The following is a 19,073-nucleotide window of genomic DNA, read 5'->3' as shown; positions in this document are numbered from 1 at the left end:
AAAAAAAAAATAACATTATACATTCAAAAAAAAAGAAATTCAATGCATTATTTTTAAGAAAATTAAAAAGAAATCCACACTAATGCTTATTAAAACTATTAAATATCTCAAGAGAAACCCCTCTTAATATGGCAAAGTTGCCCAGCATGGAGGCACATGCCTCTAATCCCAGCACTAGGGAGGAAGAGTTGAGGACTGTAGTGAATTCAAGGACAGCCTGGGCTACATACTACAGCTTATCTCACAAAACAATGAAAAAAATAAAAAGAAAATTCCTATGGTAGGGATTAATATCAAATCATCCATTCTCTCATGAATACTTATCAAGTTTTATCATAATAAGATAAAAAGTACCAAATAATCTGTGATCTCTATGGTTAGTTTAACAGTATAGGTATTAAGTTTTCATTTAAACAAAGGAGATACCAAAGTAAAATTTTACAATGTAAAAAAGGACAGAAAGGAGAAGAAAAAATAAATTCTACCACTTGCAGCAGATAATGATAAAGTATAAAGTAAACCATGGTAATGAGACCGCATTTCATATCTAAAAGTGAGATTTCAAATTAAAAAACAAACAAAAGAAATGGTCAGAAGAGATTTGATGGGGCTGGTGAGATGGCTTAGTGGTCTAAAGCACCTCCTTAGAACAAACTAAAAGCACAGGGACCGCGGTTCAATCCCCCAGCACCACATGCCAGCCAGCGCCACCCCCTGGTGGGCTGAGCTACACACACACACACACACACACACACACACACACATACAAATAAAAAAGAAGAGATTTGATAACCAGATATCAATTAGGAAGTTAAACAGGGCTGGGGAGATCGGTCAGTGGTCTAAGTGCCTGTGTTGCAGGCACAAGGACTCAGGTTTGATCCCTGGTACCACATGCTGTGCCGGTCCCAGAACCCCAGGTGCATAGTGCCAACCACCAAAACTGGGCATGGTGGCACACGCCTATAATTACAGCACTGAGGAAGCTGAGACAGGGGGATCACTACAGGTCGGTGCTGCATAGTGAGACCCTGTACCAAATAAATAAATAAATAAATAAATAAAAGATTTAAAAAGAAAGTCAAACAACATACATATGATAATAAATGTCTACTATTGCAGTTACAGTAAAATAAAATACAATAGTTCTATTTAACCAAATTCAAAGTTCAGATACTGGGCTGGGGAGATAGCTCAGTAGAATAAGAGCTTGCCTGGCAAGTGCAAGGTCCTGAGTTCAATCTCCAGTACCGCAAAAAAAAAAAAGGCTCAGATACTTTTAAAGACCAATTAATGCTTAATGCTACTGCAATAACCTAGCCTTTTTTATTAATCTAGAAATAAAAATTATTCACTTACCTACAATCAGATGTCAAAGACATTTAATTTACAGCAATATTGATCCTCTAGGTTACCTAACATTGCCATGTTAATCACCAGCGTTAACCAGGCAGGCTGATGCAAACCTGTAATCTTAGCACTCTGGGAAGTGACCCCAAGGATCTCCAAGTTTGAATCCTGTGTGCACATAAGCACAGACACAGGCAGGTACAGGATAGAACAGGATAGGACAGAGGAAAAGGGAGAGGAAGGAAGGAGACAGGAATAGCAAAGACAGGGGAGCAGGGCAGAGAAAGGATGGGGGAGGGAAGGGGAAGGGAGGGAAGGGAAGGGGAAGGGAGGGGAGGGGAGGGGAGGGGTGGGGAGCACTGTTCAAGATAGGCACTTGCTGTTCAGATCTGGGATTATCCTCTACTCTTGTGAAACAGAGTAGTAAAAGTGTTAGATGGAAAAGAGACAGTCAGTATAATGACAAAAAATTCAAAAATCAAAACTAGGTCAACAAATGACATAATTTCTTTGCACTTAGACACAACGTATTTGTGTATCTTTGACACAAGATGGTAATAAAATGGATTAGTACTTATAAGGAAACTATTTTGAGGGCCAGCCAAATAACTCAACGGATTAAAGCGCCTATTTAGGCAGATGCTGGGGCCAGGGATTCGATCCCCCAGCCTGCCATGCAGGCCTTGCACCAGGGCCGCACTGAGATAGCGATTGAGACTGGGCATGGTGGCGCATGCCTGTAATCCCAGCACTTGGGAGGCTGAAATCAGAAGAATCACTATGAGTCTGATCTACGTAGTGAGACTCTGTAGACCCTATACTAAATACAATAAAAAATAAATAAAACTATTTTGAAGAATGATAAGCTAAAACGTTAAAAATAAATTAGGTTGAAAATACACAATAACCTCATTTTTTTTTTTAATGTATTTCGTACAGGGTCTCACTACACAGTTCAAACTCATTAATCCTCCTGCTTTCAGCCTCCCCAGCAGCAGGATTACAGGCATGCACCACCACACCTGGTCTAATAACCCCATTTCTTACTTAATTTCTTTTTAGTGGAGTAGCCCCAAAGGTGTCCCACCACAGAGCTACACCTCCAGCTTTCTAATTTTATTTTGAGACAGGGTCTCACTAAATTGTCCAGGTTAGGCTTAAATTTGTAACTCTCTTATCTCAGTTTCCAAAGTAGCTAGATTTACAGGCATGTGCCTCCATACCCAGTGTAAACCGAAATTTTAAAAAATCATAATCCCATAAGAGAACAACAAAAATTTGGAAAATATAAAGTAAATGAATTAATAAACCTAAGAAAAGCTAACCTCAAAATTAGAAAGCACCGCACTTTACATCATAGATCCTATAAAATTTTCAAGAAAGGGCCGGGGAGATGGCTCAGTGGAATAAGCGCTTCCCTGGCAAATGCAAGGGCCTGAGTTCAATCCCCGGTTCCGCAGAAAAAGAAAAACAAAAAAAAAAATAAAAACAAAAACAAATACATCTAAAAAATTTTTCAAAAATTAGTAGCACCTATGGACATAGACTATTATAGAACTGGAAGCAAAGATGGAATAACTTTTAACAGTCTGTTTAACCAGGGGCAATTTTGTTACAAAGATGCATTACTGTGTGAGTATAAGACTCATGTTTATTCTTTAGAATATTTATTGATGAATTTTTAATTTATGACTTTAAGTTTGTGTCACAAATTTTCTGATCAGGAAGATTATAGGGCCAAAGAGGGAACTGATCGTTGATGCAGAGTGTGCCTAAAGCGAGTCACATGGAGAGAAAACTCAGGCTTTCACAGAGAGCAAATTGGTCAAGCAATGGCCATGACTTATCCACATGACTGACACTGACAAATGATCTACAAACTGCGGTACAGGGTTTCAGGATACATCCTGAGGGGATATGACTGACCTTATCAGATACAAAAGTTACATTTCTTGTTATATAGGTCTTCCTTTATCTTGGTCTTAACAATCCAGCAGAAAAGTATAAAAACTAAGTATAAAAAGTAAAGCCATATTAATATGCTGAGCTGCAAAAGGCTCAAGTCAACAACTTCTGACATTGCCAGTCTTACGGAAAACCCACTACTATTATGGACTACTGGACTATATTGGAATATTTTGCTGAATTCACACCCCTACAATATTTAAATAATGGAATGCCCTTCTCTGACAAAACTATCCAAAAAAGGGGGATAAAAATGAACAACCATTTTGTATCTGTATACTCAAAATAGTTAGGATAGATGGATATACAGTTGCATTCTCTTAATCCAGTGAATAGAGAGATTTGTTCTAATAGTGTTTGTGGACAGGATATCATGTCTTCATCTTGTACAATATGCAATGTATTAATTATTGAAATTGTGCTAGTAATCGATTTTGAAACTGTCTCATTGCTATTTCTCAATAAATGCTTTTAAAAAAGAAAAAAACAAATACCAAGTTGAGGTGTTTCAATCTAGGATTAAAGACTGGGGCAGAAGCAGAGTCACAGCAGCTGGAGAAACACAGCCCTTGGAAGGATTTTGCTTTTCCCTTCCCTCCTCCTCTGCCCCAGAGCTGGCCAGTTTCTGCATACTCTAAGGTTGAGTTTTATCAATAACCCTAGTGATAAATCTTCTAATGTTCCTGGCACAGAGTAGCCATGTAAGTATCCCCTGAATTGCATAGCAATGCAGAGAAGCTGTTTCACATTTAGGTATATGTGTGTCTAGGCAGCACAATAGTTAAATATCATATTGCTTAGATCCTTAATTAGAGAGACTTACCACATACCCCAGCTTGACCTATAAAATACTAAATTTATTTTCCTGATATTTGCATCTGGTCTGTGCCTCCCTCCACTCTCAAAGGTATTACTATATGGGCTTTAACAAAACTACGTTCTTCATCAGCTCTTGAGCAGTGTTTGGATTACTACAACATTAGTGCAATGAATATATTGTATGTTGTTCTTTAATTCTCCTTAGTCTCATTAATGTAGATGTATGTTAGAGGCATTTCTTAATTAACTACAGTATGTCCTCAATAACTCATAATACTCAATATTACTGGATAATATTGAAATGTAAAGTTATAAAATTGATAATACTAAATTTTAATAAAATCATATTTAAATATAAAAATTTAGTTCTATTATAAATGAGTACTTAAAAGGAAAATGTATCAAAAATATAAAGCACTGAATTTTTAATATTTATTTATAAAAAAGAATCAAATTTTTTAATATCAACTGTTTTTGAAATACAAAGTCTAAATAACAGAAATAAATTTCTATATGAATGACAATGAAAATAACAACAGAACTTGATAAAAAATATCCTTTACTTCAATTCTCACACCTAAGGCAATTTTCACACATGACAATGGCATGGTCCAAACACAAGTACAGCTTACACTGATAGCACATGCTCAGTTTTTCTGTCCTTTCTTGTAGATCACACATGACATCTTTTTGTTTTCCTATTGTTATAGTAGATCTTTGGGATGCTGTGCCTGCCTGTTCACTTGTCAGCTCACTAATGTGTTCCATAATTTTATTTGCATAGTTCCCTGGGCAGAAACATTTTGGTTTTCCTCTGCTATAGACGATCTCTTATGAGCTCCAGTCTCAATGGTCTAAGAAAATTTCTCCATGGTATTTTTGACTTGTTTTTGTTTTTTTGTAAACTATCGAACTACTTAATGCCACACATGTTTAGAATCAACTAAAACACAACCAATGGCTAAAGCTTTGTGCTTCAAGTGACATCACAGTTGATGCATACCTCAACAACATCTATTCTGCACTTGGTCTTGTTGTAGAAAGTTTCCATCTCAGGCTTCGATTTTGTTAAGGATTCCCTATCAATATTCCCATCATGGTGCAATGTTGACATCAACAGTACTAGTTTTTTCTTTGCCATATACAAGGTCAATGTAAATCTTTCTCAAAACCGAAGACTGCACTATAGAATTGTTTTGAAATTGCAACATTTCATTTGGAATTGCTGCTTTGTTCCTACATAAAGTTTCTATACTGGTCAACTTGTGCTCTATTAGCAAATGTAACATCACTTAGAAACTGGCAAATCAATTGTTGAATGTCACATTCCAATTAGTTCAGGACATGGGAGCAACACATCAGTTCAAAACATCACTTGGTTTATTACTATATGAATAAAGATCAGCATAACTTTCTAAACTAAAAGCATAATAAGTGTTCATATCTACAAGGGCATAATTTTTATGCCACATTTTGACCCACTTTTCTATGTCTTTTACATTCCTGTGATTACAATGGGAAATCCCTGCTAAATACAGAAGACCTATGAATGTTTTCAGTTCAGTTAGTAAGGTGTCATAATAAATGCATTTTTCATGGTTACTGGTGCATACAGAATATTTTACTTGTATTTTAGCCTCAGTATGTCACAGAATCTTGTAGCATTCCATCTGTGTTATGGTTTGTGTATGAATATTCCCCCCAAAGCCTCATGTAGTCATAGATGTGAGCTTCTAGAGTTTGCGACTGACTCATGATCCAATGCTGGAATTATGGGTATGAGTGCTACATCTGCCTTAGGCAGGTAGCCTGCATATAATATAAGGAAGGGAAAGAGTCTGGCTCTTTTTCTCCTCCTTTTTTGCTCTTATTGCTTTTTCTGTCTTTTGTTGCATGGAATGTTGCCCCTATGCCATGATTATGGACTGAAATCTCCACAAACTCTGAAATAAATAAACCGTTTTTTCCTTAATTTTGGGCATCTAGCATTTTGTCTCAGCAATGAAAGAAAACTAGCCAAGATCAAATTTGGTACCAGGAATGGGATCATTGCTGTGACCGTACCAAACCATGTGCTTCAAGAGCCTTTGAAAATAGCAGCATCCACATAGCACTGGTTTTAGGTGGATGGAAAATGTTAAGAAATGTGGGGTTAAGAAGACTTAAACCCAGATTTCAGGAGGTCTGGGAGACTAGGCAGTGTAACCCTGAAAGAACAGTGTGTAAAGCTGGGTGTGAGCCAAAGATGTAGTGGTGACCCCAGGAGGTTGGCAAAGCCAGGAACATGGATCATCTAAGGAAAGCTGCAGGGACGGAGCAAAGCAGACCTAACATAGAAGCCATGCCAGCTACAACAGCCACAAGTGCTGTAGAGGCGGAGTCATCCAAACCCTTCAGAGATCACCACTTACCATAGATTGCTTCAGATGTTCCACATGGAACTACAAAACTTAATGTTTGCTCTGCTGGATTTTGGACTTGCTTTTATCCCAATGCTTTATATCCTCATTTGTACCTTTTGGGATGGTAATGTTTTATCTTGTGTCGTCAAATGTTGGAAGTGTTTAACTTTTCCTTTGTATGAGGTCTCACAGCTAGGAGTTTGCCTTTAGATCTCAGAGAAGAATTGGGACTTGGATTTTTCAATAATGCAGAAACTGTTAGGATTTTGGCAACTCTCAAAGATAGACTAAATGCCTTTTGCATAAAGGGATATGCGTGAGTATTTGGGGAGCAAGGAAAGGTTCAAAACATCATTTGGTTTATTACTATAAACCATCATATTATGGTTGTTTCTACATGCCCCTCCAAAGCTTCATACAGTCGTAGGTGCAGACCTTTAGAGTTCGTCATTGAGTCATGGTCAATGCTGGGATTATGGATGTGAGTATTACACTCACCCTGGAGCAGGTAGCCTATATATAAGGGACAGAAAGAATCTTCTCTTTTTGCTCATCCCCCTTTTGCTCTTCTTGCTTTTGCTGTTTTTGGCTACCACGAACTGCTGGTTTTTGCCATGTGTCTTAGAGCCACCTCAGTATAGAATGAGACCTCCACAAACTGTGAGCTAAATAAGCCTTTCCCTCCTTAATTCTAGGAGTTACGTATTTTTGCCTCAGCAAGGAGAGAAAAGTAACCAACACAATCTAGTACAATTTCCAACACTGAATGGCAGTGCTACCATTTTGTCCAATATGTTCCACCCCTGCCAAGAACCTCTCTATATATTCAGACCTACTTCTAATACTGGATCACTCCATTTGATTGACTACCATTTTACATTTCTTCTAGTCAAATATGGACTCACATTGCTGTTTTCTTTGTTAACTGAATCAAGGAGTTCTGCATTCCCTATCTGTATCAGTGGATTCTTGCTCCACCTCACTGTCACAGGAACCGTAGCTCAAGTAGCCAACATCAGTCTTTATCTTCATCACCATCATCACCCACCATGCCACTCTTGTTATGAAATCATGTATTTTACCATAATGGATCATCTTCATCATTCATACAGGAGTAACCTAAAGATTCACTTTTGACCTCTTCCAAAACTTGCAAATCTGGTTTTTCGTGTGCCACTGTACTAAATGGGGCTACTTCTAACAGAAAAATCAAAAGAAAACTTATTTTAAAACAAATCCTAGAGAGGTGTGGGTATACTACACCCTCTGTGGTGCTCAGGTAAACATATGCCAAACCTATTAGAGCACAATGTTTGGTGAAAATCCTGGTTTGACACTTTTGCACACATGCATGCATCTTGCCTTTGGTCATACCAAGTGAGTAAACTACATCCCTCAGGCAAAGGTAATGAGATGCACAGCTGGCCATGATCATATTTAAGTAAAAATTTATAGTAAAAAAGTAAGGGATGTGTTTGTGGAACCCAGTGTTATGCTAGACCACCATATCAATTAATGGACTTGGATCTAATGAGTTAAAAACACTAAGGAGTACAACTATGAAACATGAGGGTCTTGAGTTTTAAGATTCTTAAGAGGAGACAGAGCACATCCTAACTATTTCTGAAGCACAATTTTTTTTCTCTGAATTGTCTGTACATAATACTTTGATTTCCACATAGGAGTTGTCCAGGGGCTGGGGATATAGCTCAGTGGCATAAGCACCTGCATGGCAAGTACAAGGTCCTGAGTTTGATCCCCAGTATAAAACATAAAACGAAAACCAGATTTCCTACATTATGTAATAATATCATGCATTTAAAGATAACTAAATGTGATTTGGAATGTGAAAAAAGTTCACACACTGGGCTTGAAAATATCACAAACAAGGATAATCACAGTGTTTATACAGGACCCCCCTGTTTTTATACATTCCGTCACTCAGTTCTCACATTAATCCAATGGAATAAGCATTCCTTTCTCCCAGAAGACATAAACAGAAGATGAGAAACTACACTGTCATCTCACGAAGGCCACACTGCTGGCAATAAAACCAAAAAACCTGAATGTGAAATCTCATTCCCGGCCACTGTTCTCCCCATGACAACCTCCAGTTAATCTGTTTATGGTTGTATTATATACATATATAAAATGTACTTATCATGAAATATTCCTGGGGCTGGAGAGATAGCTCAGTAGAATAGGCGCTTCCCTGGCAAGCGCAAGGGCCTGAGTTCAATTCCCATTTCCGAAAAAAAAAAAAAAAAAAGAAAGAAATATTCCTAGTAACATGCTGGGAAATACAATGGTGAACAAACGCAAAATACTTACATTCCAGAAAGAGAAAACATAAGTAATTACATGTATGCAAAGACAATAGAGGACCCATTTTGAGGCCCAGTAAGAGTCCTCAAACATTCATTTAAATCAATATCCAGGGCTGGTGAGATGGCTCAGTGGTCTAAAGCACCTACTTAGAACAAGCTTAACAAAAGCAAAGGGACGGCGGTTCAATCCCCCAGCACCACATGCCAGCCAGCCCTGCCCCCTGGTGGGCTGAGCTGGCCACACACACACACACACACACACACACACATAAATAAATAAAATTTAAAAATAAATAAATATCCAGGTAGCAAGCCATTTACTGCTGTATGAAGCTTCTGAAATGAGAAGGTCCTTTTTGATTATCTCAGAATCTAATTAAAATGCACTCGAAATCCAAGTGTTAGGACCTGAACATGTGCCCCTAAGTGACACAGAGGCTCCACATTTTTAAGGGCCTGAGGGAGACTTCTCAAGAGTTATAATTACACAGAGATAGGAATCACCTTCATACACGAGGTGCCTTCTACTCACAGGTACCCAAGAAAGCTTTTTCTTTCTGCTATATAAAACAGTAACAGAAGGGGGGCTGGTGAGATGGCTCAGTGGTCTAAAGCACCTACTTAGAACAAGCTTAGCAAAGCACAGGGACCATGGTTCAATCCCCCAGCACCGCATGCCAGCCAGCCCCGCCCCCTGGTGGGCTGAGCTGGCCACACACACACACACACATAAATAAATAAAATTTAAATAAATAAATAAAACTAAGAGATAAAAAAAAGTCAAATTAAAAAAAAAAAACAGTAACAGAAGGATTTGTCTAAATGTTTAATGATATGTCCCTTAAATAAAAAACTGAGAAAGGCGAAGCATAGTGGTACATACCTATAATCCCAGCTACTGAGAAGGCTGAGGAAGGAAAATTACAAATTCAAGGCGCACCTATGTAACTCAATAAGACCTTGACTAAAAAGAAAACATAAAAAGGAATTTGGGGCCGGGGAAATGGCTCAGTAGAATAAGCGCTTCCCTGGCAAGCACAAGGCCTGAGTTCAATCCCTGGTTCCTCCAAAAAAAAAAAAAGGAATTGGATATAGTGGCGCATGCCTATAATCCAAGCACTCTGGCAGGCTGCAGTACAAAGGTAACAGGTTCCAGCCCAGCCTAGGCAACTTAGTGATTTAGAAAGACCCTATTTCAAAGAATAACTGGGCATAGTAGCACATACCTGTAATCCCAGCACGCATGAGACTGAGGCAAGAGGATCACTGTAAATTTGAGGCCAGCCTGGGCTACGTAACCAAGTTCAAGGTCAATCTGCACTACATAGTGAGACACTGTCTAGAGGGAGAGGAAAAAAAGTAAAAACTAAAGATAAATAAAAGGGGTGTTCACTGGAAAGGCCCTGGGTTTGATCCCCAGTACCCCCCAAAAATTAAAAGGGGTGGGATATAGTTTCAGGGTAAAGCACCTGAGTTAAATCCCAAATTACATATACGCATACACATACATACACAAAATACACATACGTACATACATACATACACACATACACACACACACACACACACACACACACCTGGAAAAGTGAGCTGGGCATTGCAGTGCATATTTGAAGCAGACTACTGGAGCCCAGGAGTCTGGGCAGGCCTGGGAAACAAAAAGACTCTCAAGGCACGACCAGACAAGGCTGACAAGAGTTGAACAACTTTGACTGATTAGGTCCCTTCAGAGTCCTTAACAATGGGTGATCAACACAGACAACAACAAATGTAAAATAACATTGTGCATGGCCACTGTGCTCTCTTCCCCAGGGGTCCGTTCACATCCTATGGGGTATACCTCTCTTCCTACTTTTAGCTGGCCCACACTTGCTCTGCAGAGCATGTTTCTTTTCTTTTCATACATTTAATGTAAAACCTCACTACTGAAAAAAAAAATTAAATTGTGCAATTTGTTTGCCATTCAGTGATTGAAAGTTCCATTTCTTTCTTTCTTTCTTTTTTTTTTTTTTTTTTTGGTGGAACCGGGGATTGAACTCAGACCCTTGTACTTGCCAGGGAAGTGCTTACTCCACTGAGCCATTTCCCTGGCCCAAAAAGTTCCATTTCTAAGAATTTAAGAGAGCCCACTGAGATTGAGGAGATAGCTCAGCAGTCTAAGCACCTTCCTGGCAAGCACAAGGACTCAGGTTTGATCCTGGGTACTGCATGCCATGCCAGCCACAGAACGCTGGGTGCACTGTGCCAGCCACCGAAACCAGGCATGGTCGTGCACACCTGTAATCCCAGCACTGGGGAGGCTGAGACAGGAGGATCACTACAAGTCTGAGCTGCTTAGCAAGACCCTGTACCAAATAAATAAACAAATAAATAACAGCCTTTTTTAATTTAGGAAAAAAAAAAAAAAACGCCCAATGAATATCCAGCAGGGTCTGAGGAACAATTTATGGAAATGGTAACAGGTATTGTGAGCAAATTATAACGACATTTAAACAGAGCTATCTCAATAGTTAAATTTAATGCTTCAGGGCTCTGGCAAATAAATGAATTTTCTAAAGAACAAGCAGGTCATGCTGCTGCTCATCTGCTAGAAATATGAGCTAAAACAACAATATACCAGAAAAAGTACCATAAAATACTTTCCCTGTACTATTTATATTTAATATACTCTTCACTTACACTTACACAGATACTAAATTACATAGTTAACCTATTTCTACAGAGAATACATTTGAAATTTTTCTTCTAGGGGCCAGGGAGATAGTTCAGTGGCCTACGCACCTGCCTAGCAAGCACAAGGTCAGATGTTCAATCCCCAGGCCATATACACACAAAAAAGTTTTTTCCTAATACCCAATACTATAATACTACTCAATTTTTTTTTTTTTGTGGAACTGGGAATTGAACTCATGTCCTTGAGCTTGCCAGGGAAACACTTATTCCACTGAGCCATCTCTCCGGCCCCTGAACTATTCTTATCATCTTATATTTGAGAACAAAAAGAACTAGGCCAGATGTGGTGGTGCACTCCTATAATCCCAGCACTCTAGAAGGCTGAGACAGATGCATCAATGCAAGTTTGAGACAAGCCTGTGTTACCTCACGAGTTCAAGACCATCCTGGACCTGGTCTCAAAAACCAAAAGGAGGGGCCAGGGAGATGGCTCAGTAGAATAAGTGCTTCCCTGGCAAGCACAAGGACCTGAGTTCAATCCCCGGCTCTGCAAAAAAAAAAAAAAAAAGGAAGAAAGAAAGAAAGGAAAAAAAAAGACTTAGGCTGAAAGATAAAATGAGAAGAGTAACAAAATAATCAAAAAAAAAGGAAAAAAGGTTAGAATGAACCCTAAATGCTGTTGGCTTAAAATCGATGGGCATGGTATGAATTCACTTAACATACGCAATTGATAAATCTAAAACCTGGATGCGAATGTGTGTCATGTTATTTTCTACCAGTGTTGTCATGGTTTGGGTGCAGGATGGCCCCTAATGGCCTCATATACTCATTGCCAAAGCTTGGAGAAGGTGCTCCAATCAAGGGGTGGCACAGCTAGCTTGCCTACACTAGAATCAAACTGGCCCTCCCAGAGTGCTAGGATTACAGGTGTCCACCACTTCACTCAGTTTAGACCTTGGTTTCTAAATACCATTCTCAGGTTGGGGAGATAGCTCAGCAGCATAAGCACCTGCCTGGCAAGCACAGGGTCCCGAGTTCAAACCCCAGTACTGAAGGAAAAAAAAAAAAAAATTCTCCACTGAATGGAACCAAGATCCTAGGAGAAATGACCAGCTTCAGAGCTGAGGCAGAAAATGTAAGCTCAATCTGGAACATCTTGTAACAGCAAAAAAGATGTACCCAGAAAAAGATGGGAAAAATTCAAGACACATGTAACCCAGAATGAACAGGGATCCTACCAAAACAGGGACAGTTTAAGAATGAAAATAAATACTAGTTACAGGTTCTAGTTCTTTGACAACATAGGAACACTGTGTTAAGTCTGTTATATTAACCTTTCACCACTGTCTTAGGATTAGTATACCACAATACCTCCACCTTGATATCTAACGAAAAACTGAAATGTGTTGTTCATAGTGGTAAAGGCTGAGCAGGCCAAGATCAAGGGTGTTCAGTCAGATGGTTCTTCTTGGGTCCTTATGTAACAAAAAGGAAAAGAGACTAACAAACACCTCAAAATAAAAAAAAACTAGGGGTGTAGTTTAGTGTGAAGGCCTTGAGTTTAATTTCCAGAACTGCCAAAAAGCAAACAAGCAAAAGCCTATGTGATAACACCTTTGGGGGGGGGGGCAAATACACAAACACACACACAGTTTTATCAATTACAGATAAGACAGGATAAAGCAGGACCTAGAAGTTAGAGGGAGACAGACCTGGACATGGCTAGGATCCTGGTCAGGTTTCCCATCTTGCCATTACCAAGAAACACAAATGAAAGGTACTTCAAATAGTGCTCAGTGAATCCTCCTCTCCATATTCACTCACATCCATTATCTACTCTTTCTAAAGGATTCCATTTACAAGTGAATTATATTTTACCTCTAATCCATCCAACTAGCCTTACATTAGAATATTGTATTAGGAAACCAAGGAATCTCACATTCGTAAAGTGACTTTTCTAAGTCACCTGTTTTTGTAGGCTCCATCACTCCAAAGAGAATTTACAAATTATAGAAACAAGGTGAAGCTGGCCATGGTGCATACTTGTAATCCCAGCACTCAGGAGGGTGAGGCAGGAGGATCGCCCAGAGTTCAAGGCCTTCTTGGGCTACATAGTTAGTTCAAAGCTAGCCTGAACTACACAGCAAGACCTAGCCTCAAAATAAATACATACATAAATAAATAAAACAAAAAAAAGAAGAACGCTCAATGTGCTTTTTTTTTTTTAATTTTATTTATTTGTGTGTGTGTGTGTGTGTGTGTGTGTGGCCAGCCCAGCCCACCAGGGGGCGGGGCTGGCTGGCATGTGGTGCTGGGGGATTGAACCGCGGTCCCTGTGCTTTGCTAAGCTTGTTCTAAGTAGGTGCTTTAGACCACTGAGCCATCTCACCAGCCCCTCAATATGCTTTTTGAATGGTGACTAAAAAGTCACTTTTACTCTGACTTTAGCTGCATTTTATTTGTTAAATTATTTTATTTATTTATTTATTTATTTGGAATAGGGTCTCACTATGCAGCTCAGACTTGTAGTGATCATTCTATCTCAGCCTACCCAGTGCTGGCATTACAGGGGTATACCACCATGCCCAGTTTCAGTGGCCGGTACAGCATGCCTGGGGTTCCCGGGCCAGCACAGCTGCTGCATTTTCTATACATAAAATGCCAGGAGTGCAAAACCACCAAGTGATTTAAGTTCTAAGTGTAGCCACACCAATGTTCAGGCTAGTAGTAGACTAGCAACAGGAAGTTGGTAGTTTTCAGCAAAAAGATAAATAGGCTGTTATTGATAGCGCCAATCTCGCTCCAAAATTCTACAGGTTCTTGCATAAAATTGAAAAGGGACAATTCACATGCAATTTCACACCTCTGTGTTTCCTCTGCGTGAACTCTCCCATTTCCCCTTGCTCTCTTAGAGAACTTGTATTAACCTTTCACCAATTATCACCACTTTGTGAAAAAAACTTGGGGGAGTCTCCACAGCAAGTGCTGAGGATGTCTAGAGATTTAAGTTTACAACATCAGTAAAGTTCTTATGAAGTTTATCCACCATCCTCAAGTTTCACTGCTGATACAGAGGCCAACGTCCAGTACAACCAAAGCTTTGTCTCAGCTATACCTACACATACAGCATAAATGTATCCTTAACATCTGCATAAAGGCTACACAAAGATATTAGATGATCTGGGGGCTGGTGAGATGGCTCAGTGGTCTAAAGCACCTACTTAGAACAAGCTCAGCAAAGCACAGGGACCACTGTTCAATCCCCGAGCACCACATGCCAGCCAGCCCCGCCCCCTGGTGGGCTGAGCTGGCCACACACACACACACACACACACACACATAAATAAATAAATAAATAAAAATTACATTAGATGATCTGGGCACCTATGACAATTAGCAAAAGCTGTGATGACTCCCTATTGAAAAAATCTCCTAGCCCTGCTCAGCTCTCTTCCACAGTACTTGCAATCTTCTTCCACACTACATAATTTACTGACTTTCACTAAAGCTCCACTAAAGAATGAATGGGTGTGATCTTGTCATGAAGGATACTCAGTGTCTGTGCCAGTGCCTGCTATAGTGAAAGGGTTTTTTTTAATCAATAATTATTTTCTTCTATCTTCTGAAGTCATGACTCATATAACCTTGCTACCCTATCTTTCCATACCCTGTTTCCTGTGCTCTTATCCACTTACAGTAGCCCTTCCAGTACAGTTTTAAGAACTAGAAGAAAACATTTGTTCATAAATACCCAACTTTGTCTCTGCTTTCTATTAGTTCAAAATAATACTCAAAAAACTATACAAAAAAAAAAAAACATTAAGATACTGGAAAATTTGTCCTTTTGCTTTGATAATGATTATTTCTATGTGGTCTTCACTTTGTATTCTAAATTACTCGTGGACAAAGACCAAAACTAAAAGTGTTGACTTAATTTGGGGAGATTGTCACCCACATGGGGTTAACATTTTGACAATGAGTTAAATGTTACATGTGGCCTAGCTAAAAAAAAAAAAAAAATTGTGCCTCATATAGTACAAATCCACTACAGTGCTAACTACATTAGTTACAGCAAAATGTTAAGTAGCTAATATCCTCAGGAGATATTAACTAATCTGCTACTCTTGTGAATCTATTATATACTGAGCCATATTACAAAAAAAAAAGGACACAATTGTATTTTTATTCAGAAAATAGCTCCAGAACCTTTTCCATCTTCTAACTTCAGCCAAATATGGCTCTTTCCTACTTCCACCAACTTAAGAGTTCCAAGAGCCACAGCCCTTCAGCGGCAGTCATGGACATCATCCACGCTGGTATTTCAAAGACAGGTTTTAAATTCTTGAGACTATAACATGAGCAATGTAATATTACACTCAAGATGAGAAGCTCCAGGCTGAAATGCCTGGCTATGTAGACAAGAATTAAAACATAAAACAGGCTTAAAAGTCATCCAGTACTCTCATCTAGGTCGTTTTCATTTTGACAAACTGAGAATCAACTTTTAGGATGAACCTAGAAAGAACAGCTCAAGTATGTCAAGCAGGTCGACGAAAGCCAAGCCCCTGTGTGTGAATACTGGAAACTGGCAGAAATTCTGCCTGGCCATTTGCCTTCTGTGACAGTTCACTTCTGCTTAAACACCCTAAAAAGAATCAATATTCCAGATAAAAGATGAAAATAAAGATGGATTAAATGCTGAGGCTTCAGAGACCAATGTAGTGACTACACATTATGGGAGGTGTGGAAAGAAAAAATGCTGCGTCTCCACATGGGGTGAGCGCTAGCCCTTTTGGGGGATCCCGGGGTTCATCTGCGGCCCCACAGTTCATATGCTTCGTCGTTCCGCCCTTTCCCGTCCGCGCCTCAAAGGTTCAGAGTCAGAGAAGTGAGAAAGGACCGAGGCCGCAGCAGGCTGAGCGGAGAGCAGCCGCCCGAGACGCCTGCCGCACAGTGCCCACTCAGCCAGCCCCCTTGGCGGCGTCTTCCAAGACAAATTCCGTCCTCACGGGGTGCGGAGGCTGCGCGGATACCGCGGGCCAGGCCGTCACCAGGGAGCCCCAACCTGTGGTGCCTCGTTTCCAGGTCAGCGCCACGGCGCCACCGCCCGAGGCCCGGCGTCTCGCGGGGTCAGCTGAGGCTGGCGCGGGTGGACGCTGGCGGAGCGGGCGAGGCCGGCGCGGTTGGGATGGACTCCGGGCCGGGGAAAATCTGGACCTGCCGGGAGGTGGGGGCGGAGGCCGGGCCCTACGCCCAGGTCGCCCGAACAAAGCGACGCGGCCTGGCTACTTACAACAAGAAGCTCATGTCGGCCGCGGGTCGGGCCACGCTCAGAGATCGGGCCGAGTGGCGGGAACAGGAAGCTGAGCACAAGAGCTCACGGCAGCGTTAGCGGCAGCCGAACAGTGCCGGGGTCCGACGCTCCCGGCCTCTGGAACTCCGACCACCGGGTCAGGGAGGAAGGGGCAGCGCGCCTCCTGCGGGGGCGGGGCGCCAGCTCCTTGCTGCTCTGCCCCCGCCCCGCCGCGAGCGAACTCTCGCGAGAGTCTTGGTGTGCCCCTCTGCTGGCCTGACTGCGGGTCCCTGCCTCCCAGGGGTCAGCTGCGGGCGGGGCAGAAGGCCAGAGGCACTGGTCGGCGCGAGGCCGGGAGACTATGGCTCCGCTTTCACCGCTAGTGTTTGAGCCACAGGATGTTCTCTGATTGGAGTGGTGTGAGTGGAAGAGGACCCAACGTGTCCTCGCGGGCTGTCCAACTTGAAGATGAGCCGAGAAAAAGGCGGCCGGAAAGAGAGGACGCGGCCCGCTGGCTTAGCATGGGGGGGGCCGTGACGAGCGCGAAGCCCCAGACCTTGTTGAAGCCAGGAAGGGCTCACCCTCCCGGGGAACACTCGTGTAGGAGCGCCCCGCCCCCCGTGTGTCCCTGCAACCCTGCCAGAGGGGTGAGGACCCAGGAAGGGAGGAGGCCACGCTGCAGGGTGAGGACCGAGGCCAGGAGGAGGCCGCTGCTGCTTGCAGTGGCCTAGCAGTCCACGCAGATTTACCAAGCCGACCAAACCAATGAGATACAACTGGTAACCACCGCTGGCTCGTCGTTTCAATAGGCAGGTGGCTGTTGAAGGAGGTACAAATAAGAAATATGTTTTACTTAATTTATACATTTAGTTTGGTAAAGTAATATAAAGTTTTTCATCAAAAATATTGGAATCTTGTGCTACCTCAGTTACAACAGAGGTCACTGGAATAATTTGTAACTTACACTCACAGAAGATACCAGGAAAGGAGAAAAGTAGACCTAAATGATGAAAATAATAGATTTATGATGTAAAAGTCCTGTGATCCAGCTCTGGATGTGGTTCTCACTTACTAAAGTACAAGATCTTGTGAAAATCTTATAAAGGCTGGGAAGAGTAAATGTGTAGTACCTCAGAGGCTAAGTTTTGACCCCTTGAAAATCAAAGTTTTGAGCCAGGCATGGTGGCACATATCTAAAATCCCAGCACTTGGAAGCTAAGGCAGGAAGATCATGAGTTCAAGGCCATGCTGAGCTACATAGTAATACCCTGCCTTTAAAAGAACTAAATAGATAAAAATGATTATTTTGCATTATTACATGATCCATAAGATATCTTCCCACTATAAAGTTCTGTCTTTCAAAAGACCAACGCACAGTACCTAACTGCCTCTATGTTAGGTATAATTCACATCTATCCTGTCATTGCATCAGAAAAGTACTGAGGCAGGAAAGACTAAAGATATCACTGTTGAGTACTTCTTTATCATACCACCAGAAAAGGAAATTCTCATATACTGGTCCTAAAAATAAGGGAAATATGTTTATAATAGAGAATCTAGTAAGTTAGACTTTAAATCAAGCAGTCACTATCATATAAAATTATTTGTCAGTATACTGACAATATTAGGAATTTCCGAGAGATCATATGCAAGTAAAAAGTAGTTTTGCAGTGCAAAGGATTGATCCCACTAAAATTTCAGGGTTTTGTTTGGTTTGGTTTGGTTTGGTTTGGTTTGGTATTGAGAACTGATGTCAGTACCTTGCACATGTCAGGGAGGTGCTGTGCCTCAGAGCTATTTTCCCAGGTAAAATTTCAATTTTAAAAAGTTATTCTTATCTGGGCATGGTGATACATGTCAGTAATCCCAGCAGATGGAAGGCTGAGTCAGGAGGATTGCTGTAAATTCGAGGCCAGCTTGGACAACATAGCAAGAGCCTGTTTTAAAAAAAAAAGGCCAAAATATAGCCCTTGTTTGAGAAATAGTATTAAAATTTGAGGCCGGGTAGATAGCCCAGCAGACTAAGCACCTGCTAAAGCAAGTGCAGGAACCTGGGTTTGATCCCCACATCACATACCGCACCAGCCCCACCACCCAGCACACTGAGCTGGCTACTTTTCTGGGCGTGGTGGCACACATTTCTAATCCCAGCACTGGGGAGGTTGAAAATAGGAGTATCACTACAAGTCTGAGCTGTAGCAATCTCAGCAGATTAAAGTGCCTGCAAGCAGGCACAGAGGCCAA

At 41.0% G+C, this 19,073-nt stretch overlaps 1 protein-coding gene across 1 annotated transcript in view; it reads right to left on the bottom strand.

The window, feature by feature from the left end:
* Window positions 1-17,000, bottom strand: part of Mob1b (MOB kinase activator 1B) — a 57,476-nt gene extending 40,476 nt beyond the window's left edge. The window contains exon 1 of the mRNA XM_023706773.1: window positions 16,830-17,000. Within this exon, the coding sequence (XP_023562541.1) occupies window positions 16,830-16,843 (14 nt within the window). The 5' untranslated portion in view covers window positions 16,844-17,000. The remainder of the gene's footprint in view (window positions 1-16,829) is intronic.
* Window positions 17,001-19,073: the final 2,073 nt, after the last annotated feature.

Source organism: Octodon degus, unplaced genomic scaffold (genome assembly GCF_000260255.1).
Source record: "Octodon degus isolate 3935 unplaced genomic scaffold, OctDeg1.0 scaffold00269, whole genome shotgun sequence".
Classification (NCBI taxonomy): Eukaryota; Metazoa; Chordata; class Mammalia; order Rodentia; family Octodontidae; genus Octodon; species Octodon degus.
The sequence above is the reverse complement of the archived record's forward strand: the minus strand, read 5'-3'. Positions and strand labels throughout refer to the sequence as shown.